Source organism: Motacilla alba, chromosome 8, assembly GCF_015832195.1.
Source record: "Motacilla alba alba isolate MOTALB_02 chromosome 8, Motacilla_alba_V1.0_pri, whole genome shotgun sequence".
Lineage (NCBI taxonomy): Eukaryota > Metazoa > Chordata > Aves > Passeriformes > Motacillidae > Motacilla > Motacilla alba.
In genome coordinates, this window is record NC_052023.1 from 4876047 (window position 1) to 4899940 (window position 23894).

General features: G+C 48.7%; 3 protein-coding genes across 8 annotated transcripts in view; 2 read left to right on the forward strand and 1 right to left on the reverse strand.

Annotated features, from left to right (window-relative positions):
• CDCP2 (CUB domain containing protein 2) overlaps window positions 1–7025 on the forward strand; it is a 24302-nt gene extending 17277 nt beyond the window's left edge. For all 5 annotated transcript variants that reach the window (XM_038144641.1, XM_038144637.1, XM_038144639.1 and 2 more), the window contains 2 exons: window positions 1920–2098; window positions 2291–7025. In XM_038144641.1, coding sequence (XP_038000569.1) covers window positions 1920–2098; window positions 2291–2605 — 494 coding nt within the window. In that variant the 3' untranslated portion in view covers window positions 2606–7025. The remainder of the gene's footprint in view (window positions 1–1919; window positions 2099–2290) is intronic.
• A 2639-nt stretch (window positions 7026–9664) lies between these two features.
• Window positions 9665–15394, reverse strand: TCEANC2 (transcription elongation factor A N-terminal and central domain containing 2). The gene is made up of 4 exons (XM_038144342.1): window positions 15139–15394; window positions 14029–14170; window positions 12367–12560; window positions 9665–10608 (listed from the first exon to the last, which is right to left on the reverse strand). The coding sequence occupies exons 1-4, from the start codon at window positions 15361–15363 to the stop codon at window positions 10420–10422; spliced, it is 750 nt and encodes a 249-aa protein (XP_038000270.1). The 5' UTR covers window positions 15364–15394; the 3' UTR covers window positions 9665–10419.
• Window positions 15316–23630, forward strand: TMEM59 (transmembrane protein 59). 2 transcript variants are annotated; one of them, XM_038144332.1, is made up of 8 exons: window positions 15316–15744; window positions 17686–17791; window positions 19915–20009; window positions 20208–20360; window positions 20635–20719; window positions 21031–21115; window positions 21836–21944; window positions 22654–23630. In XM_038144332.1, exons 1-8 carry the CDS (start codon window positions 15331–15333, stop codon window positions 22807–22809), a joined length of 1203 nt encoding a protein of 400 aa, XP_038000260.1. In that variant the 5' UTR covers window positions 15316–15330; the 3' UTR covers window positions 22810–23630. The 2 variants fall into 2 exon arrangements, with proteins under 2 accessions (XP_038000260.1, XP_038000261.1); XM_038144333.1 differs by having other exon boundaries at window positions 21034–21115.
• The last annotated feature ends 264 nt before the right edge of the window (window positions 23631–23894 follow it).

Consider the following 23894-nt stretch of genomic DNA (forward strand, 5'->3'; position numbering starts at 1 on the left):
CCGTGTCTGCTCCTCCAGGGAGGGCAGGACCCCCGGGGCACAGCATTCCCAAATCCACCTGGCCAGCCCTGCCTGGCACACCCCTGCTGCTGGTCTGCCAGCGTGTCTGGCATGTCTGCAGCTGGTGGGAGGAGCAGTGTGTAACCTTCCTGCTCCGTTTGCCAGCCTTTGCACCTCAAACGCCAGCAAATTTATGGCGTTTGTTGTATTTCGGGATAATTACATCCGAGCTGACCCGTGGGTCAGGCATGATTCAGCCAGGGGCAGCCTTTCCAGAGGCTGGAGCCAGAGCAGGGCTGCTGGACTGGCAGCACAGGCGCTGGGGAGGCTGGGCCTGGGTTTTGTCTCTCAGCTGCAAAATCGTTCTTCACTTCCAGCATAGCAGAAAGGATTTGGAAGTACGTGGCTCTTGGAGTTAGAGATGGGGTAGAGTTTTGTCCTGAGTCTCTGCAGCCTCTGGAGGGAGAGAGGTAGTACTGAACATTTAGTAGGGCTGTAGTGTGCACAGGAGGTCTGTCCCTGTCCTTGTCCCATTGATTCCTCACTGGTTTAAGCTGTGTGCAGGAAGAAAATCCTGGTGTCGCTGCTCCAGAGGGAGCAGCCTGCAGACAGATAGATGGGGTGCTGCTCAAGAGGGGGTGGTGTCCCATCACAGGGCGGGGTGTGACATCTCACAACTGCCCAAGGCTCCTGCATCCCTTGGTACACACTGCCAGATGCATGCTAGGGGAGGACAAAGGCTTGGATGTGAAACTGAGCCCCCTCCACAGAGCTGAGCCTGCTGGCTGTGTTTGCCCAGTGATTCCAGCATCTGCTTGTGATTAATGTCCTGCATGTCACACCCAGCTGCCAGCACTGCCAGGAGAGCAGCTGTTCCCACTGGGCACACCAGCCTCTCCCTGCCAGCAGCTTCCTTGGGAGCCCACAAAGGCAAAGGGGCACCTCAGTTTCTGTATCTGCACCCACAGCCTTTCAGCCATGCAGGTATTTCCCTTTCAGGCCCACCAAAAGGCAAGGCTTGGGTGGGGCATGTGTGATTTAAGGCCATTGAAATGAAAGCCTCACGCCAGGAGAGAGGATCCACTTTCTCCTCCTCTTGATCTAATGCACTTTAGTTATTTGGTAAATCTTCTAATGGTTTTATAATGCACTGAGCGAAGCAAAGTGACACTATTTTTTTGGTATTGATTTTATTGCATCTTCCCAGTTTCGTAAGGCTGAGATTCAGAGGGAGCTGGAATAATTCAATAATTCATATTGCCCAAGTGGTTCGTTCATGCTGAGCAAGGATTCACTTTAAAGAGGGGGGTATTTTTCCTCCCTGCTTCTTTCCCTGTGTGGATGCTTTCTACATCCAGAGAGGCCAAACACGGGCTGGGCCATTCCTCAGGAAGATGCCCCAGGGCCATGGACTCAGCTCACCCTTTCAGGGGGGCCATGTGGCAGCCATGAAGCCGCCTCACTCCAGGGCATGCATGGGGTCCCTCCAAGACATGTCTCCTCTGTTTCATCAATGTAGTGTCTCTTGCAGGGGTGTTGTAGGATGCAGGGGAGTGCTGTGCCCATGGCAAGCCATCCACAAAGCTCTTGTGGTCTGGTCCTGGCAGCAACTCAAATGTCCTGCTGGCTTTGCAGTGGTGGAGAGTGGCAGTGACAGCAGGATGGTGTTGCCTGTAATGTCACTTGTGTGTCACTTGGAGACCCGTGAAGGAGAATGAGGTTCAAGAGGGTTGATGGTGAGATCTGTCCCTTAGGCAGAAAGCAGAGCAGCGCCTGGGAGCCATCCATGTCTGCCCTTGGCATGGGACAGGGCTAAAACACTGATATTGATTGCTTTCTGCATTCTGGAGGTAGCTTTTTTCCCTGAAACCCTCTCCCCCATGAGTCCTACACATGCACCCTGTTTTCTGTCCCAATAGTTGTGCCCATGAATGTCAGCTGCACCCGGACAGACTTCCACATCCAGATCCCTGTGCAGTCCCTGGCCCATTTGGAGAGGAATAGGATTTATTTGGGGACCCCCTCCTGTGCAGCCCAGGTGGTTGGCAGGAACTTTAAAATACACACCAGGTTCGACACCTGTGGCACTGAATCCCAGGTAAGTGGTCAGCAAACCCTCCTTTACAGCAAGCTGTGTAAATGGTTAGCCCTGTGCTGGCTGCAGAGAGGTATTCCCAGTCCCTCTCACATTTTCCCAGCAGATACTGGCCTGATTCCTGGCCAACCCCTCCAAACCCCTGTGGAAAGGAGCTGCACAAAGCCCTGGTGGGCCGTGTCCCTTGTCTTGCAGAGACGCAACAACACGTCTGTCGTCGTCAGCACCCTCTACATTGATTTTTCAGTGGGAGACCAGGAGGACATCCACCAGTACGAGGTGCAGTGTGAGCCAAAGAGGAAAGAAGCCTCAGTGACCCTTATTGCTGGCCCTGATCCATCCAGGCTCAGCCAGGCAGAAAACCTGGTGGATGCCCAGAAGTGGGAGGGGGAAGCGATCGATGCCCGTGAAATCAAGAGCCAGGACACCAGCGACATCGTCTTCATCAGCATCTGCATCCTGGCTGGGCTCCTCATGGTCATCGCGGTGGTGGGGCTGGTGCTTCTGTAGGATGCTCCTTCCAGACTCCAGGGATTGCAGTCCCAGTCCTGCCCAGGGCAGAAAGGCACCCCGAAATCCACCCTCATCCCAGGCTGAACCCTAACACAGCTGCCCAGACAGAGACACAGATCCAAGGCCCTGAAACTAAGCCTGAACCCAACCTCCACCTTCTCTTAGTGCCTGAAAAATCTGGGCAATAGGCAGCCGTTTCCCTTCCCAATTTGTTTTCCTCTGTTTCAATCTGTCCATTTGGCTCAGGAATGCAATTCTTGTGCTCCCTAACTCTTCCCGCACCTGCTTCAATTTGTTTTCCCTGTAGTGCTGCTGCTTTCAGGAAAGAAACGTTGTTTGCCGATGGCTGCAAATCTTCCTGTCAATTATTTCTAGCTGAATTCTTGGAGGTACAAACCTCCCCCAAATGTAGCTATATTCCCAACAAATGTTCTCCCTGCTCCCAGGCCATGCTTGGGGGGGACTGTGGCGCTGTGTTACAGGGATCTCCACCTGGCACACACAGATGTGTGCTCATGTAGGTGCTCCCAGGTGATGTTTCTGGGTGTCTGTGGGTGATGTGGTGAGATGCATTTGTTGTGCCCTGGAGCTCCTTGTTTGATCTTCTCATGTTGTCTCACCTTCTCACAGGACTCACCTGAGCGCCTCAGCCACCAGCAGCTGGAGAGGAGGAGAACAATCCTCTTCTCCTCTGTGTTTTCCTTCTTTCCAGCATATCCAGGTATCCACGGCTGTAAACTCTCTACCAGCATTACTCCTGAAGTTTGAAAATATGGGCAAATCCTGCTATGGCTTGGGGAGATGTTGGAGTGCAGAGGTTTTGGTGACCCTGTAAAGGCAGCCTTGGCAGGAGGGGCTGGCTCCCCTGGGACCTCAGTGACACCAGATCTCCACTCGTGGTCCCTGCAGAAGGTGAGTTCAGCACCTGAGAACATGAAAAGAAGAGTCCTTTGATCATCTGCCCCTCCAGAAAACTGGGGATCCTCGCCAAGAGCCCTGATGGATGGCTGAATGACCTCTGCCTGCCTCTTGTGCCACGCCAGCACAAAGGACATTCCCCTTCAGCATCAAAGAGGGGGTGGCTGTCACAGAGCAGCCTGTGCTCATCCCTGTGGGTCAGAGCCAGCGTGTGTCAAAGCCACATGAAATCTTGCTATGGAAGGAGGCCACCCCTCCTCCTCCTCCAGCCTTTGTGAAACACACTGCAGTGAGAGAGAGATCCTAAAGTATCCCAGTGTGGTCATTCAGGGGCACAGCACACCCTTCATGCTGTTGAATCCAGCATTCAGCAGGGACTGGTAGGAGAGTCCCATCGGTGAAAGGCTGCCCTGACTGATGTCCTGCTTCCCTCTGGGACAGCTCTGTTCATCAGGGCATCGGAGGAAGCAGCAGCAAAGGAATAGGATGATGATGGAGCAGCTTTTCCTCCTGGATTGCACCAGCCCTGAGAGAGTGTCTGGGGAGGGAAGAAGGCACAGGGCTGCGCATGCCTCCTAACGAGGAGCCTTCGTTATCAGAGCCCGGATTGATTTGGCGTTTGTTGGTGCAACACATCGGCAAATGCGAGATTTCCGAGGGAAATATTTGCCAGCACTGTTAAGCTCCATTAAGGGAATGTTTTGAGAGCCTGTTGTGTGCAGAGATGGTAAACAAGGCCAGCCTCCCCCGCTGCTTGCAAAGCCTCACTGCCGGTTAATTGCTGGGTACAGAACTGTCAGCTTGAGACCATAGTTACAAGATTTGACAACTGAAAGAAACTTAAAGATATAATTAACCTTCTTGGTGGCCCAGATTTTGCTGAAACAGGTGAGCACTGCGGCTGCTGGTGCCTGGCAGGGAGCCTGCAGCACCCAGCAGCATCCAGCCCTTGCCTGCAGGACAGGCACTCCTTGTCCAGCTGGAGCCTCCAGAACCCTGTGATTTGCAGGGAAAAAGGCTTTTCTGGATAGATTTTGGTGTTGCATTCAAATAAGGAGCTGGACCTGGTCACCCTAGGGAGGGTTTCCAGCTCTGGCTCCAGTTCACAGCCACCCAAGCACCCCTGGGTGAAGTGCTCCCCTGCACACATCCCTGTGGATGCAGGACTGCTGCTGTGGGAGCAGCTCTGCTCCTGAGTCAAGGGGATCCCCAGCAGCCCCAGGCCTGCAGGGTGTTATCCAGAGGTCATGGACAGGATGATTAATGCAACTTGAATGGCTCCAAAAGCCCTTTACCCACTTGTTTCTGATGGCATTCACTGCTGCATTTGCCATCAGCAGTGAGCTGCTCGAGCCAGTCATCTCACTCAGAGTGAGGAAAGCCTCTGGTGCTCACCAGACACCAGCCCTCCTCAGTCTCCAGTCCTCCTCCACCACGTCTCAGCCTCAACACTAGATTTAGGCATCCAGTCTCTCCCTGCCTTGCAGGAATTTGCTCTCTGGCATCCCCTGTTAAACCAGGTCTTCCCTGACGGCTGGGGATGGAGCCCAGCAGGGGAGGGGAACTGCCCAGGTAATTTCCTGGAAAAAACCCTTCTCATGCAAAAGCTGCTCAGATGAGTGGCAAACAGATATCAGGAATCCCTCACCAGCACTCCTTCCCTCCACCATGTCCGTGGTCCTCACACATCAGGCCTCAGTTCCCCTCCTTAGCCTTTGCCCGGTGCTTCCCGAGCAAGCAGGGGAGCGGCGGGCACGGGCAGTGCTCCCGTGGCTCATCTAATTATTTATTTAGAGAACGATGGCTGGATTGAGCCGGGCTGGGTGCAGCCTCCCCGTTTCCTGGCTTTGCTTTTAGACCTGGAGTCGTGTCTCTCTGAAGCAAAGGCTTGGCTGTTGTGCAGGAGGGAGAGCCTCTGTTATCCCTCTGCAAACGTCCGCCTGCAAATCCAGGGAAGAACTGTTGGAAAATTGTAGATCACAGAAAACAGGACTGCAAGAGCCCCCAGGGGATGAATTGGTTCATTCCTCTCCTTCCCTGGGGAGATTGCTCGTACTGGAGAGAAGCTGTGCTAAAATATCCAAAAAATCTCAGCCACGCTCTCTGTGTTTTCTGTATTTACCAGGAAGGTTTTCCTGATGTGTCACACTGTGAGGGTGTGCTGCAGGGGGATGTGCTGCTGCACTAGACAAGAGAATGATGGTGGAAGTGCCCCAAAATGGGCACTGCTCCCTCTGCCCAGAGACCTGGCATCCCCCTGGGGAGCCCAGCAAGCACAGGGTGTTGTGATCCACCCCTTCCCAGGCAATTTATTCTATGTAATGTTCACTGGAAGTTTTCTGTGGTGACAGCCACGGTCCTCCATGGGTGGACCTTCCCCCACTGCTCTGCTCAGAGGGTTATTTGAGTCTTTTCAGTTGTTATACTCTAATCCCAGTCTGGGAATGGGGTGCTTGTGATTTCCAGGGAGCCAGTGCTGGAGCTGAGCCCATGACTGAGGATGCCGGTGGTGTGCATCCTCTGCATCCTCTCCTCAAACATTTTTGGGTAATTTTGCAGGGACTGGCCCTCGGGCAAGCACAAGGGCAGTTCATGGGCTGGAGCAGGGGCAGGTTTGCTGCTCCTCAGGGTGGTTTTCTTGGGGGTTGGTGTGTCAGGCCAGGAGGCCACCAGCCACTCGTGCCATCGAGCAGTCATGGCTCCCCAGGAGCATGGCAGGAATGGGTCAGTGGATGTGGTTTGTGCTGGGAAGGATGGAGCTCACAGGTACCTGCTGGAGACCCTGGCCACAGTGACACAGAGCCTGCCACGAGGGTGTCCCTGCTTTGAGGACCCAGGTACCTGCTGGAGACCTGGCCCCAGTGACACAGAACCTGCCACGAGGGTTTCCCTGCTTTGGGGACCCAGGTACCTGCTGGAGACCCTGGCCACAGTGACACAGAGCCTGCCACGAGGGTGTCCCTGCCTTGGGGACCCAGGTACCTGCTGGAGACCCTGGCCATAGTGGCACAGATGAGGAGGCAGTAGTGAGGCAGCCCAGCCATCTGGGAAAACATAATGGATCAAGCATATGGACAATTAAAAATGCAATGACAGCATTTAGCAGGAGTTGTTTTCCAAGCTTATTTTCAGCCCAGTTTCCTGATCATCACAGCCCCAGGGACAGTGAGGCCCTGCTCCTGGGGATTTTGCTGTGTGGAGGCTGAGTGCTCCATGAGGGGTGGGACAGCTCACATCTGGATTTTGAGCTCACAGTCATGCCTTTGTGGCAGCTTTGGGGGTACACATTTGATCCTGCCTTCTCCCTCTGGCTGGCTCTGCATGTTGCAGCCCTCCTCCCCTTCTTCTTCCCTGTCTCTGGGACAGGATGCAGTGTTTGCAACGTGAACATTCCAGCTCAGGCAAAATATTGGCCACAGCAGAAATGATTTTGGCTTTTGTATTTTTCTTGCCATTGGGGCTGGCTGTGCTAGAGGAACTGTGTTTGTCCATTACAGGAGCACCCTTTATAGCAAGATAACTGCTTGCTAGATAATAATATATAATTAGCAAGGACCATTCCATAATCTAGTTTAATTGACAGAGACCATGGATGTTGTTCAGGGGACTGCCAGCACAAGAACTGGAGCATCATTAATTGCAGTGTAACCCTGGCATGGGCTTCCCTTTCTTTCGCTTACTGTGACATGTCAGAGCTCCTTTGTGCCTCAGTTTCCCCCCCTGTGAGGTGCCATCTGAATGTTGCCATGCCCTGCATGGAGGAGCAAGGTTTTGTTGGTTGTGGTCAACTGGGCTAGGGAGTTCTGTGTTTCCCTCCCTCTCCCTCTTCTTTTCTGCTTCCCTCTGTCCCTCCACTGCTCCAGCCTCCTACTTCTGCTCCATAACATACCCTGGGAGGGAAGTTCCTGGAGCATCCTTTGGGCTCCAAGAATTTCTGTGGCTTCTGTGGCATTTCCTTGCCTTAAAGTCTTTTAATCCAGGGCCAGTTTAGCCAACCCTTCATATTACAGGGCTGCCAGGGAAGCAAATGAGATCTAAAAGTTTGGGTTCTTTGTGAAGAAACCTTTGAAGAGCCTCTTGAAAGACGAAAACTGGTGAGCTGCTGAGCTCTCTCTTTTCCAAAGGACAGGGAGGGTCTTGTCTACTCCCATCTTCTTTCACCCAAGTAATTTGCAGCAGGACAAAGCTCTCCTGAGCTGCGCCTGCTGATGGGGAGCAGAGCAAGCTGTCACCTACTGCCTGCCCAAATTTGCTCTTCAAAGCCAGGGTCAGATGTCAGCTCTGGCAGGAGTGAATTCCCTTTTCCGTCCCTCCTGGTGCTGCCCTGAGCCCACCCTGTATTCCCCATGAGTGGGGAGGGGGATCAGGAGGTGACACCTCCAGAAGGTGCTTCCCTCCTCTCTTTGCTGGGTGCAGCAGGTCTCTAGAGGTCTGCCAGCTTTATGTATGTACTCCTTTGCTGAAACCAATCTGTGAGATAGGCTTAATCTGGAAGGAAAGGGGAAAAATAAGAACTTTTCTCTAGATTGGGTGCCTCCCTCATTTAACATTTCCCCTGTTAAAAGGGATTTCAGTCTCAATGCCAGAGAAACCAAGCACAAGGGAGCCCATGCTCAGCCCTTTCATAAAATCTAGGAGGGTTTCCCCAGCATGAAGAGTGGGCTGCATCACCCATGGGAGGGAAGGAAGAGCCAAGGAGCAGCAAACTGATTCAGCAGCTAACCCAAGGCATAAATAAACACAGCGGGCAGGTGAGGCTGCTCCATGGAGGGAATCTGGTTTTTATAGACTAATTAAAAACTTCATTAGTGCCAGGTATCAAGTATCCTGTTGTCACATTCAGCATCACCCTTTGGGAAAATGAAACCCTTTTTGGCCTGTTGCTTTCCCATCTCTGTTTATGTTTTCTTTCCCCACCTCCCTTTCTGTTTTTGTCCTTAAAACCTTCCCTGGTTCCCTGAATTCCTCCTGTTGTGGGTCTTGAGCCCAACTCTCCAGACTCTTTTCAAGTTCTTCCAGTCAGCTTCTGCAAAGCTGAGTCTGTGAATCCTCAGCCCAAATGTTACTGCCAGCTTTAACATCAAGATAAAAGAACTGGACCCAGAGTTTTACACTTGGGTTCCTTTGAAACAAGTTGGGCAAAACCATCAACCATTAAATAGAGGAAATTTAGAGGAGAGTTTTCTGCTTGCGTGCAGCAACTCTGCATCCATGAAGTTACTTTCTAAATTAAAAATATTTGGCACAGCCAGACTGTATCTGACCTGTGTGGGAAACTTCTTTGGCCTGGCTCTCATTAGACCAGAAGTTCCTCATTTTCAGGAATTTTGCTTCTCACGTTACCCAAAGAGAGAAAACACAGCCTGGCACCAGGAACAGGAAGCTGAAAATAAATAGTGCAGGCCTTGGTGTTGCAGCTCAGATGCAAAAGCTGTGTCATTCATTGATCCTGAACCCCTCCTGATGGTCCCGGATACACAAATTCAATCACAGCTGTGCAGTTTGAAGCTATTTAACTGGGAAATGGAGCTGCTTGCCTGTAAAAAATTGAGGGTTTTCCCATTTTTTGCTACAGCCTGGTCAACAAGTGTTACATGTTACTGAAAATTATCCACACCATCGGCATACACAGATCTGCCTCCAACAGAAGGAGGCATGGTGATTACAGCAGCAGTGACTGACTTTAACTTCCTACAAATGAAACCTCTGTGTTCAGCTCTTTGAGGACACCTTCAATGTGCACAGGCAAAACTGGTCTTGTACTGGTCCAAGCAAACAAAACAGGGTTTAAGATATTCTTGAGAGAACCTGCAATTGCCTAATTAAATTTACTGAGTTCAACACCTCAAGTAAGTTTTGGGTGTTTCTGCTAAGGGCCTACAGATGAAAAAAGTATCTAGCAGGTCCAAGTAGTGACAGTCAGTCATTTTTTAGGTGAAGATATGAACACCATGCCTGGAACAGCCTTAGTAACAGCTTATAGAGAACAAGACAACTTGTGGCACAAAAGAAGTCAGAGCAAATATAGAGGCACGAATTCCAATTTTCAGCAACTAGAAAGAATGTAAACAATAGTTTGTTGCTTAGATTTGTACACGCAATCATTCTGAACCATGTTCCTTTTAGAGAAAAAAAGCCTTTAAAAGGAGTATTTGGTTTTATTTAGATAATTAATTACAAGTTTTTTTTCACATTACAGTAAAAACAAGCACCATGTTTACATCATGAGCGAGGTCTGGAAGGCTGAATGAGCTGCTCCTTGAACAGCAGAGGCATTAAACAGCACCTTTACCTTGGGGCTTTAGAAAATGCCCCAAATCACAGAATGACTGAGAGGATGGAAGTTACTGAAATCCATTTTACATCCAGCTCTGGAATGCAGCAAAGGGAAATCACCTTGGCAAAACAGCTCTTGCCACAGGCCGGGCCCAGTTGTAGCAGACGTGGCTGATTTAGGGCTAACTAGAGTTTGCAATTATCCCCCAGGAATCCCCTCCCAAGGACCAATTACCCATAATTACCAGTATTTCCAGCCCGCAGAGCACAGAGTTGCTCCTTTAAAAGGGTTATTCGGCTGAATACACCTGAAGATCCACATCAGGGATTGAGCTAAACTGAGCTACAACAAACGGGCACGAGAGAAAAACAGGTGAGTCAGCAAGGATGGAAAATACACAGAAGAGTAGAAGAAACTTTCCTTGCAACAAGCCCACATGGATTTCCAGCAAGTCACATTTACAGCACCCATTTCATCGTTGGTTCTTCCCTCCAGCAGCCCTGTCTGTGGAGTGGTGCCAGGGAGTCCCTCCCGCATCCCCTCACCGCAGGAAGGGCTCCCAGTTCCACGGAGATGCAGGCACAGGAAGTTCTCCCTCGGGATCAAGGCCAACTCCTCACTTTTTATGGCTCTGTACAAAGGCAGGGACAGGGAGTGTGCCATCCTTGACTCCTGCTCGGGTCTCGGGTTTGTGCTTTAATGAGAAGACAAGGGCTCGCACGGCGCGGCGGTACGGAGCGCTAATGAGGCGGGAACAGAGATGAAAAGCTTCGCGCTCAATATTTTCAGCCAGTGGGTGATCAATCTGAAAACAGCAAAGTATAAAATTAGATCTTTACATTTAATAAGGAGGCCAGCTGATTGAAATTGGAGTTTGGTGCCTTTCAGTGTTTCTTCATTAATCAGCTTAGATACAAGGAAATCTGCTTCCCATCACAAGTGTAACAGGAAGAGCAATTTAATTCCACCCTAGCAATTAAGGGACAAGGCAACGTGGCCAGTGGCAGGGAACATATCCCCACCTCCAGCTGGGTGGCAGTACTTTGCCATCACAACAGGAAACTAATCTGTGGCAAGCTTTGCGTATCAAGCTCGCTGCAATTATAAGCCATGCTGTAGTGTCTCCACAAAGCTCACTTTTGATCTGGCTGATATAAGGCACCTTGGATACTATTTTAAACTTGATTCCAACAGCAACTCTAAGACATGCCAAACACTTGGCAACTCTGCCTGCTGCTATAAAGGGAAATGTGGGATCTCTGTCTGTAGAAGGAGGTGTAATTAAGAACGCAGAAAGGGATTTGCTAAATGTTAATTATGTAGTTATTGCTTCAACATGTGCCAAAACCTGTAATTCAGCACAGTTTAGGAAGAAATCCCCCACCCTTCAAGAAATGCTTTTAATTTCACTTCTGCCTTTTCTGATGGGGAATCTTCCATGCATTGCATGCAGGAGATTCTGGTGAGATAAGTGGTATTCCTACAAGTCCTTCACCACACAAGTTTTGCTACCCATCACTAAAAAGCCCCTTGGATCCACTGTGTCCCACCTTCCCTTCTCTCTTCTGTCAGGCTCTTAGGTGTCAGTGCAGCAGCTGTGGCTCCCCTGCCTTTATAAGCAGTTCCACTGCTGTGACCTCTGCTTGCACATGTGGTGGCTGCCGGTGTTTTCAGGTGAGTCCTGTTCAGAAGCAATTCTGCTTTACCCAACTCTGCTTTACCCAATTCTGCTCCTTTTAGGGTGGTACCAAAATCTTTACGTTCCACAGATTTAGACTTTACTGCCACTATAATTACCATCTATAGCTGTGCTTTCTAAGAACTAAGCTTGACTCACCAAAGGTGAGCTCCCACCTTTCTGAGGCATTCCTACAGTGAACCATCCTTCTGTGCTGCCCCAGACTGGAAGATGGAGAGGTTCTCACAGCTAGCGAACACATAACTTTTAAACTCTTGAATGTTTATCACTTCACTTGTCATTGAAAGGATAATTAATGAATAAATTGAAAATTATAATTATTATGGCATTTCATAGACCAAGCTAACTACTTATTAAGCCTTACAGCAGAGCCTTGTTCATTTAGTCAAACATACCTGAGGGATCTGGTATTTATCACCACTTTATATACTGTCAACCTTGCCTCTCTGTTTTTGCTACAGATTTAAATTTACAAATATTTAATTAGGAAACGGCCAAAAAGCCCCACTGTTGCTTTCATAGCTGTTTAGTAGGAAAAACTTCATCTTCTATTAATTTCCTCCTTGTACAGCCCAACTGCAGCGGCCACACAAGTAATCTGTTGACAGGTTATGGAAATGACAACAAATACACCTCACTCACAATTAGCAGGTTCCCTTGGTTAACAACCAAAATCCATTATCTACCTTGCAAATGAAGTTACTCATAAATAGGGATGTGCTGTGAATCCCTAAAAATAGGAATGGATCACCTGGTCTTGTCCCCACTCAGCAGGCAGGACCAGCTTGGCTGGAAAAGGCTGAACTTGTTGCCACAAGAAGGAATTTTTGGAGGCACAGACAAGTGGAACACAGAGCACTGTACCTCCAGTTCCAGGGCTTCACTGAGCAGCTTGCGAGCGTTCCTCCTGAACGCCTCGCTCTTGGGGTCGCTCCTGACCTCGATGGAGGGCCTGTTGGAGTGCTCCCTGATGAACGTCCTCCACTCCCTGTGGATGTCCTTGGCCAGGCTGGACACCTCTGGGTCAGGGTGTTTGCGCATCTTGTTCACCGTGTGACCTGGGAAACAGAACAGCTCCTGGGGCCGGCAGCTGGGGGAAAACAGCTGGCACAGTCAAATCAGAGAGCTACAGCAGCCACACACCTTCTCAACTGGGGCAGCTCAGCACCACAACCAAAGCACTGACACAAACATAAACAGAAAATGACCAGGATTTAAGCGTGGAGCTTGAGAAATTAGCAAGGAATTGTGAAAATCACCTTCCCAAGTCACCCAGGTGTGGAGCGACACTTATTGAACACAGGCTACGCTAGCTGCTTACACTGATCCTGGACCTGGTGGAGGTTTTTAAGCTTGGCCTACAAAAAGTGCTGGTTTTTAGCTGGGAACCCGTTTTGCATCAAGGGAAATATTGGCTGGATATTAGGAAAAAGGTTTTTACAGACAGGCTGATAAAGTTCTGGAATGGCCTGTCCAGGGAGGTGGTGGAGTCACCATCCCTGGGTGTGTTTAACAAAGCCTGGCTGTGGCACTGGGTGCCAGGGTTCAGTTGAGCTGTTGGGGCTGGGTTGGACTCGGTGATCTTACAGGTCTCTTCCAATCCAGTCATTCTGTGAATTCTGTAAACTTAGGGAAGCAGATGTTGCTGGTGATGGCTGGTAGCATTTAAACACAGGAACACCACGATGACTCCAAGCAGAATTTTTCCCATCCAGAGGGCCTGGCAGTGCAGGAGAGGCTTTCCCCTGCGAGGAGACAAAAGGGACCTTCCTGCTTCCAGAAGGGTGCTTTTCCCTGGCCAGGAGCGCTGTCGGCCAGGAGATGTCACTGTTAGGCTTCAGTGCCTCTGCCAGGCCGGCGCTATTCAGGCAGGCATTGGGAAAAAATCCCGGGAAAAGGGGCCTGAATAAGCCAGGGAAAGAATAATTTTCCTGGCAAATGAAATGACAGATGAGAAGGATGGGGAAAAGGGGCGGATTGCAGCTCCTTCTCCAGGGCTCTGTGAACAGAGATCCGGCTGCTCGGATGGCAAACAAAGGCCGGGGTGCTCTCCCTGCTGGGGAAAGGCAGGGACTGTGTGGTCACCGTCATCCCTCCCCCAGGTCCTGTGCAGGAGGCAGGCGTCGGGCTGTGCCACTGCATGGAGCTGCCCTGTCTGCTGGGGATTCCTCAGCGTGAGCATGCAGGAAGCAGTTCTGGGCCACTCCGAGGAGATTCTCGCACACCTTCAGGGGATTCAGCCAAATCAGATAAATGAGCACTGACAGCAGGAGAAGGAATAAACCCCAGAGAGCTCTTCACAATTCTGACCACGAAAGGGGTGATGCAGTGTTTCCTGGGAGGAATCAGAGGACAGCTGACTTTTTCAGTACAAGCTGTGCAAACTGCAGGCTTGATATCAACAATATTTCACTGGCAGCAATTTCCTCATTTCTTAAAAAGCTTCCAGACTAATCTCTAGTGCACTGACAAGCCAAGCAGACACAAGACAGCCTAATATTCGCAGTTTAGATAGACCAGATGTACCTATTTTAGTGGAAAGTAACACTTCCTTGGAAGGTATCTTCTTTTTCAGCTCCCCCAAAGCTTCCATCAGGTTCTCCTTTGGTTGCCCAGGAAGCTCAAGTATAGACTTCCATCGTTTTATGTCTTCCACAACCACAACTCTCTGGGAAATAGAAAAGCTCCTTATGAAAGTGGAATATTGTTACAATAAGTAAGGACACCACCTACATCTCAGCTAATGGGGCTGTTATCAATACATGAATTATTGATCATGGCACAGAATGTATGATGGGTACTTGCTTGGAATTAGAAAACTCCTGCAAATCAAGACTGAATTAACCAGCAAACAAAGTGAGAGGCTGCCAAACTCTGGGAACATAACAGCAAACAACCTCCTAGAAGTGTTCTGAATTTATGGAATCCATTGTATAAACGTTTCTAAATAGGAAAAGGGATTAAGAGGGAGGTTATCCGTAGAATACAGCTCAGATTGACTACAGAAGTAAATCGATGCCAGCAAGGTGAGAAACAGAGCATTAGGGAACATGAATGCAAACCTGAATACAGGTTTGCACAGCTGCAGTGTTTTCCACTGGTTTTGCCACACACTTTGACAGAGCAGACTGCAAACAGTGTAAGTCTCATATTTTGGGTGTGAAGCATCTTATTCAGCAGTGGTCAGACAAACTGCAGTGCTTCATGCACCATTCTTTTGATTTCTGCCACACTTGATGAACTTTTTGGTGCAGCAAATGTTTTGCTGTTGTGTTTCTACGAGCAGGTGTCCAAGAGGGGTTCAGCTCTCGTGCAGGTCTCCCGCACGACATCCTTGAAATGAACTGAAGGGTTTTCCTTGCTGGGAAGGGATGAGAGCCAGCTGGAAACACTGAGGCTGAGGTGTCACCGGGCTGTCCTCGAATCGTGCGCCCAGCCTGACCCTGCACCACGCCGTTATAACCCACGGAACCCCCTCCAAGGCAGCAGACCCCTCTGCACCTGTACAACCATTTCCCTGTTCGGACCCCACCGCAGCGCTGCAAAGATTTCCGTGCAGAACCGCTGTCCCCACACCGCCGCTCCCCCGCCGCCCCGCCCGGGCCGCGCCCCCGCTCCCTCCCACCGGTGACCTGCCTTGAGGGACTCGAGGGTGACCTGCCGGCAGACGCGGGGCCCGGGCGCGGCCCGGCGGGGGCTCTGCGGGCCGCGGGCGCAGCGCACCACGAACCGATCCATGTCCGCCCTGCCGCCTTCCCTCACGGAAGCGGCCAACGCGGCCCCGCCATTTCCGCCCGGTAGTTCCCTCCAGGGGCGAGGCCCTATGGGATGGCCGGGGGTACCCCGCGGCGCGGACTGCATTTCCCAGCAGGCCTCGCGCAGGAGACGGTGCCGCTGCCTCGCCCTTTCCGCACGGTAGTTTCCGCCGGGGGCGAGGCTCTATGGAATGGGCGGGGATGGCCCGCGGCACGGACTACACCTCCCAGCAAGCTCCGCGAGGAGCAAATCTCGCGAGAGGCTGCCGGCGGCCGGTGCCGGGGCGGAGGAGCGAAGATGGCGGTGCGGCGGGGAGGCCTCGCCGTCCTCCTTCTGCTCCTGCCGCTGTTCCTGGTGATCCAGGCGGGAGCCGCCTCGGGACAGCTCCCCGCCGCCTCCTCCGAGGCTTTCGACTCCGTGCTGGGCAACACGGCATCGTGTCACCGCGCCTGCCAGCTGACCTACCCCCTGCACACCTACCCCAAGGTACGGGCGGGCCCTTCCCCGCACCTGCGCCGCTTCCCTCCGCCTCCCCCGGGGCTGGCACGGCCCTTCCTCTGCCCCTCTCCCCCTGCAGCTCCGTCTCTTCTCTAAAACAGATTCTTCGTTATGTAAATAGATGGGTAGGCTGCCGCTTGCCAGTGAAGCGCTGTTGTCAAAGTACAGCTTTGTCAGTGCTGGGGCTTTTGTGGGTTTTGGGCGTTTGGCTGCTCTTTTTTTCCTTCCCGTTCCCAAAAAGGCAGCTGTAATTTGGCCTGGGCGGCTTCATATTTTGGGCACTGAAACAGTGCTGTGGTCGTGGCAGCCCAAAGATCCTGAGTCAGGGCGCCTGTGTGGCGCTTGGATGTTGAAGGGTGAAGCATAAATGATGACAAACAAGTAGCTCGTCAGAGCCTTCATGGGAACTTTTTATCTCGTGATAAAATATTGAAATTGTGTCTGATAGGAATTTAATTTCATCCCGCAGCGTTTGCTCTTGGTTCATGCTTGCACGCCTTTGAACTGCGGGCTTAAATTTGGATAATCCGAGATCACAAATCTCGTAATTCCTTGTTCTTTGTTGGCCATAAACTTCGTTATCAGCTGCAGCTGTGTAGCAGGTGGAACTCTTACCTCATATTTGGGATTTCACAGGAAGGCAGCAGGCAAGTGGAGCCAGGATCAGGTAACAGGGCTTTGTCTGCTTCCCCATGGAATTCAGTTGGATTTTGTAGCTGGAAAGTAACAGGGAGTTGTGTGGAATATCAGTAAATTTACACAGCTTGTTTTGGTGTATTACACCTTGGAATTTTGTTACTTTGCTTTGTGAATAAGAATTTTGTCGTGTGTTGTTGGAGCTGTTCACTAACACAGTCACATCTTTTACATACAGTGTTTGTTCTGTTTGTCACAAAACTGCTGGTGGAATTGAGAGAAATTTGTTTTAGTTGTGAGTGGAAATATATCTGTACAGCTCATTTATCTGGGTATCAAATTACAAAACGTTTTCTGCTCCAGCACCACCCACCTTGTCAGTGTTAAATTTGAGTTTTAGTTTATATTAATAGTTTTCTACTCTTGTGCCTTTAAAGCAGATGAGCTCATGGTCTCAGCTACAATGGCCGGGTCATACAAGAGGTGTGGTGTGTTTGGTTGTTGTTAAATTATTCAGGGCCCGTTTTGCACCTGTGCAGTGTGAGTGGCTGCTGGCTTTAAAGTTCTGATTCACGGGTCAGTGGCAGGGTGTGGTCGCTGGGACACTCCTGTCACAGAGGCTTTAATTCACATCCATCCCCCTGGAGCTGTGGACAGAAGAAATACCAGGTGTAGGATTTCTGTATTTGCCTAATTTTAGTAGCTGGCAGTGGGGAAGCGCTTTTGCCCTTCAGTTCAATAGAATAAACAAACGTTTGTGTTTGTGGAGCTGGCAGGAGACAGATAACCAGGATGCTGTGTAGGACATCAGAAAATAATCTCTCTTTCTGATAGTTCTGTGGTAGCTCTGATTAGAATCATTAGCCTGTTCAGATACATTGCATTCCCCTGTCAAAATTAGAGGATTTTGGTCCTCTCCTGCTGGGTTTTACCATTTAAGTTCTGAGAATGGAGATTTCCTACTCTTCGTGGGGTTAAGCATCAATAAATCTTTTACAGCGCTGTCCTAATTTCAAACCCACCACTTTCTAAAACGTTCATTTTGCTGCTGGGTTGTGGGTCTGGAATTCCAAAACTCAGAAATTCCAGCATTTGCTGCTCCAGGTTTGCAAATAAACCCCTGGGTTGTTAGTGGGGTTCATCGCCGCCCATCCCGTTCCGCTCTGAGCTGGGCTGTTCGTCTGCTGGAGGGAGGGAGGACAAAACACCCCACCAAAGATCCACAAACCGTTTTGTTTTGTGACAATTTGTTGGGGGCTGGGGGTTTGCGAGCCTGTCCCTGTGCCTCCCCAGGAAGAGGAGCTGTACGCCTGCCAGCGCGGCTGCCGACTCTTCTCCATCTGCCAGTTCGTGGACGACGGCGCCGACTTGAACCGCACCAAGCAGGAGTGTGACTCTGGTGAGCCCTGCAGCGTCCCATCCGCTGAGCACGCAGTGCAGGGCGCAGCTGCAGGGTCTGAAAGGGTGCTCCCGACTCGGTGGCATCCTTTCAGTTGTTTCGGGTTTGTTTAACAGCTGCTTAAGGTCTATATACAGGATATATAAAAGCCTGGTGGGAAGGTTGTTGTCTGTTTCTCCTCAGCGTTGCTGTTTTCCTGAATTTCTCAAGTATCATCAGTGTCTGTAAATAAATTAGAAATAGTGTGTTTTACTGTAAACAATTTGTCATAGAAAACACAAAATGCCTGGGGGGAAATCCAGGCAAATAACACTTGTCTATTAATAATTCCCACTGACAATCGGTCCCATTTGCCATTCCTGACAAATTTGTATGTGGAAGTGAATTGTTCAGTGAAGCAAGAGCAGAGATCTCGCTGTGCCTTGTAACTTGTGGTCTGGCCTACATCCTCAGCTTTTCCTGCAGCTAACCCCTTGGGAATGAGGTACGTGTTTTGCTTGGAATAGGCCTTTAAGTAGTGGTTACTAATTCTCTCAGGCTATCTGTGTTAGAGCAAAGATGTGACAGTGAGGATGAAATATAGAATCATTTCAGTTGGAGAAGACCTTTAAGATCATCAAGTCCAACCATTCCCCCAGCACTGCCAAGCCCACCATGTCCCCAAGTGCCACACCTTTATGTCCCTCCAGGGATAGTGTGTGATACAAGCCAATTAATAGTGGGTTTGGAATTGGATAGAACTTTGTTCCAATAATATTGAGGAAGCTGATTCACAGCTCTATTCAGAAAGGAAAGGCAGGAACTCTCCACATTTACTACCAATACAATGAAGCACCAGGCCAGCACTCAGGGGAGGCTTTTGTCCTCTCAGTAGCTCCTGAAAGCAAAAGAGCTTGTGGCCAGCTCAGGTAGGGAAGCAGAAAGCCTGGCATGCAGAGATGCTCATGTGTTGCAGAAGTGCAGTCAATACTCCAGAAAGGGGCTAATGCTGCAGTCTGTCACGCTGCGTAGCTGCGACACAGCCTGTCAGTGTAGTTGTCAAACCACACACGACAGCGTGCCATAAAGCAGGGTAATGCAGCAATAGAGCACATGGAGGGTAATGGAACAGTTGCTTGTTTCTGGTTTAGCTCTTCTTTCTGGGGCTGTTGTCTTTGCTGGCTTATGTTCTGTAATCTGCTGGTGGGTGCCCTGAGTGTTCTGTGCTTGGCAGATCCATCTTGGCTGCTCTGCTCACTTCTGTCTCTGGTGCTCCCTGCAGACACTGACTCGGTGGCAGTTGTAGCATGGAATGGCTGCTCAGGTGCCATGAGCTGAACACTCAAATGTTTAGCTGCTGCTGCCATGCTTCCTGCCAGCTTCTTAGTCCTTATGATGGTACATTTGTTCCTCTGGAAAACTGGAGAGCTCCTGTCCTCTGTGTTGCTTTTTGGTTGCGTTCTTTAGTTCAGGTACTACTGAAGCACTGTCCACCTCAGCTTTAGAGTAGTGCAGGAGAGCTGTGCCTGGGTATCATCTGCCTGATTTGTCCATGGGCAGAATAAACTAAATTATTCTCTCCAAATAATTTAGATTTCTTGGTCTTTATGATCTCTAGTGAGCAGTTTATAGAAGCTCTCTGTAAAACAGAGAGTTAGCTTCATTTTCCTTAAGAAATCATTCCATAATACTTTCAGTGCAGTTTCTGTGTTGGCGGGAAATGCTCCTTTGATTTTCCTGTGATACCATGGCTTCTGCTGCTACCTCAAAGGGATTTAATGGACTGATGGTCCCTCTGTTCTCTTTAGGGTTCCATCTCTGTTCTCTGATGTTTTATGTGATATGTAGAAGAAAGCTATAGTGGTGGTGGGAGGATCAATGAGAGCTTGCATCCCTGAGCTCAGCCAGGGTAACACTGGTGATGATTTGCTCTGATTGCAGCCAGATTTCAGCTCTCTGCTCTGTTGAAGCTCTGATTCTGTCATTAGACCTCAGAGCAAATGCTACCCTGGGATTGCCATGTCTTCCCCTGCAAAATGGGATTGTCAACTGCTGCTTTGTTTCTGATCCAACTTATACTGAGAATGTTTTCTTAACTAAAATGCAGAATTTATCATCTCATTTGGGGAACTTCTCCCTTGCAGCCTGTACTGAAGCATACTCCCAATCTGATGAACAATATGCTTGCCATCTTGGATGCCAGAACCAGTTGCCATTTGCTGAGTTAAGGCAAGAGCAAGTAAGTAGGTGACATGTTTTTCAAATACCACCTACTTGTTTCTGTTCAGTATGTGTCTTCTCTTAAAATTTCTTCAAATGGAAAATGAATCTTCCTAAGAACTGAAATCTAGACATGAGATGAGGGGTGAGCAAGAATGTAACTTCTGTCCTTCTCCTATAAAAACAAATAGAAAAAATGTTAATGTTGTGCTTGCAGTTAATGTCCCTGATGCCACGAATTCATCTCCTCTTTCCTCTGACACTGGTGAGGTCATTCTGGAGTGACATGATGGACTCAGCTCAGAGCTTCATAACATCTTCGTGGACTTTCTACCTTCAAGCAGATGATGGCAAAATTGTCATATTCCAGGTGCTTCCTTTTTTTCATTGAGATTAAGGTGTCCTGGCTGCTGACTTCAACCCTGCTTCTTCCAGCCAGAGAAAAAACTCTACACACCATCAAAAGTGTTTAGTTTTTCCTAGTATTTCACTGCCTTTAGGGCCATTTTAAAATTCAGACCTAAAAGAATGGCTAATGTCTTAAGGTTAATTTCTGAATTAGTTCTGAAAATGTAAATTATCAAAATTATCAAAACCAGTGAAAGCTTTCTAGCAGGATCTCCTAACTCCTTATTTTGTTTTAGTCAAAGCCAGAAGTGCAGTATGTTCCGCAGCTTGATCAGGAAACTGGAGATACAAAAGGAGCCTTGTCGCTGAGTAAAGCAGCCTGTAAGTCGTTTTTTGTGCTTTGGAAGAGTAAATGCAAATGTTCCCTGTTATGCAAATTTAAAAAATGACGTTGCAGGTGGCATATGAAAGCAAATTTTCAGAAAGCTGCAGTATAATTATTTACTGTGCAGAGCGCGCCGCGTGCACTTGGCAAAGCGCGGTGGAAACCGAGCTCTGCTGCAAATGGAAGCCGGCAAGCTGGGGCTGTTTGAAAAGCTTCCCTTGGTGCTGTGTGTACAGACAGAGTGTGTGGGGTGTGGGAGTTCCCTTCCCTTGCTCTCGTGCCCTCTGTTTGTGCTGTTGTGCCTCAGCAGACGGACGTCCAGGCAGCTCGCAGACCTTCCGGGGGCTCTTCGAGGAGCGAGCCAGCGACAGCTTCTTCAAGTGTCTCTCCATGTACGTATGTCCTGAGCTGGCTCTGCCCTCTGGGGAGGGTAAAGGCCTTTCCTCGGGGTGTGCATCCCTCTTGGGAGGTCTCAAGGTCTCCAAGTCTGTAGGATCAGGATGCGCAGCATCACGGTTCTGTATCGGACCATTAGTGCTGCTTTGCTGTGCTGGCCCCGTGTTTTCTGCATGCTGTCCTGCCAACTTTGATTTTTCCTTTCCATTTCAAGTGAACAGCATATTGATAATTTCCTGCACTGTTTTTTGAGTGTGTTTTGGGAACTGTTTAATCAATACCGTGTTTTGCCTCTTCATTAGCTCTGAATATGTTTTAGGCTTTGCATTTTGTTTTGGGATTGTATTATGTAGCACACTGGTATGTCTTGTTTCCAGGCTGAAAATGCTCAGTGTGGATTTATTAAAGCTTTTTTACTTTCTCCTTAAAAGTTCAAACATGAAGGATCAGTGAGTTGTCCTGCAGATGCATAACAGAAAAATCTGGTTTTAAATCTGTAAACAGGAGGATTTTTAGGGCCCCATAACAAAATCCTGCAAGTATTTTGTGATATCAAATGGGCATTAGAGTACCAGGAGTCTGCAGTGGGCTGTGTAGCTGGAAGGGCCAGAGTCTCATGAATTGGCAGGAAAGGCAGTCAGAAATGAGCCAACTTTTTAGACATCCATTGTCTTGTATTCAGTCTATGACATCTATCAACATTCTTGTCATTTCAGAAATTCCAGTTGGATTTTAACCACTACTCTCGTCCTGTCAGTGCTGGTGCTGCTCTGGATTTGTTGTGCAACTGTAGCTACAGCTGTAGAGCAGTATGTTCCATCTGAGGTACTGCATTTCAGAACTAAAGTATTTGGAATTTATTCATTATATTGCTTTTATGTTACAGCTGCCCAGAGACTAAGAAATATTTGGGGGAGGTTCAGTTAAGGGGGGTTTTCTTAATTTGCGGCTGTGGATGGCAAACCAATTTTGTTTATTTAAATGATGGTTTTATAGCTGAGCATTCTTGCTCATTGCTGTGGCTCACAGGAGCTTTGAGCCTCACTCAGACACGATATCTTTTGGTTTGTAGTGCTGTGCTCTCAACATCCTTCAGGGTGCTCTGAAGAAATGGAGGCTGATTCTCATTTCTCTGGGAATGAAGCGATTCCGAGGGCTGGGTGATGTAGGGAGGACCCAGTATGGGTTTAATGCAGGAGGATCAGTAGTGAGAACAGTGACAGCACAGTTATTGGTGAGTGCAGAGTCTCGTGGAGGGGAACAGGCACTCTCCCAGTGCCCAGAGAGTCCTGACTCAGTGATTGCACACCAAGGGAGCTGTTACACAAACACTGTATCCGCCTTTGTTCTGGCACAATTCATACATTTCTTCTGGATGCAAGTCTGGTTCCAGCCCTGAATTTCAGATGTTACAGAAAGCCTTGTGTTGCAGGGCTGCAGCCATCAGAACCTGGAATGCAGCTGCATCATGAAATTCATTTTATTCACAATATGGAGAGTCTTTGTCTTAAAGTACCTTGTTTAAATGTTTCAGAAGCTGAGCATCTATGGAGATTTGGAATACATGAATGAGCAAAAACTCAACAGATACCCACCTTCTGCACTTGTTGTGGTTAGATGCAAGACTGAGGAACACGAAGAAGCAGGACCTCTTCCTACAAAAGTCAATCTGGATCAATCTGCAATTTAAATCCATTGGATCCGATAGACTAATTCTAACAGAGCTAGAAACTCCTGATTGATTGTGGTGGTTCTTCAGATGAGAAGCTTAGCAGCCAGTCTTTAAATGCAAATAAAGTTGCAAAATCAACAAATGTCATGGGATTTTGTTTTCAGCTAGTAGAGAAGATTCAGACATTGAGACATGAATTTGTTTGTTTCCAGGTATAATCACTTTTCACTGGTGTTTGCTATTGTGTCTTTTTGCTTACAAAAGTTGTAAGCGTGCTTTCCATACTTCTGCCAGGACACTTTTAAACTTAATTGTGTGTTCTAGGATGTAATGTGTACAGTCAGAGTTAGCTTTGTAAAGGTATAAGACATTTTAAGTAGGCAGGACATGCCTTTCTAGTGTTGCACTTTCTGTTGTAGTTAAGAGAAAATATTATAAAATTATCTGCTGAATTTTTTTTGTACTTGTTAATGTCCATGCACAAGCAACCCTGTCTTCAAAATAGAAATCTATTTTTTCTACAGTGTGGCAATATTCAAGGTGGAAAGCATTTGTGAGGTACTGTAAGCTAGAGCTCAGCTTGTGAAAGATGGAAATGTGTTAAAATTTGCAGACATATCCCTTCACATGCAGAACATTACATGGTCAGTTATTTTGTCAAACTTTAGCCTTTAAGTCTAAAATTGCTTGTAAAGTTAGCACCTGTGTTTTCTGAAAACTTCTACTTTCTGTTCTCGATTAACTATTCTGGTCTTGTAACTTCATTTACAGAAACAAGTTGATTCCTGAGAAATGAGAGCAGACAAATAAAATTGACTGTATAGAAAATGTTGACTATATAGCTTTTTGCTGTGGTTAATTATTGACCACGACAGGCTCAGTGTGCAAGCCTGTCTGTAGCCCTCCTCATGGGCAGCGTGACCTGATTTTGCTGTGATTCACTAACACAGCAACAATGAACAATGTCCCTCATGTCTAACCTATTTTTTGTGGATCTTATTATATGCTGGTTCCCACACTGCTGGCAGTTGGGGGTGTTGGTGATTTATTTTAGGGTGTCTGAGTGAATGCTGTGTAGAATGCACAGTCTTCAATTCACTGTC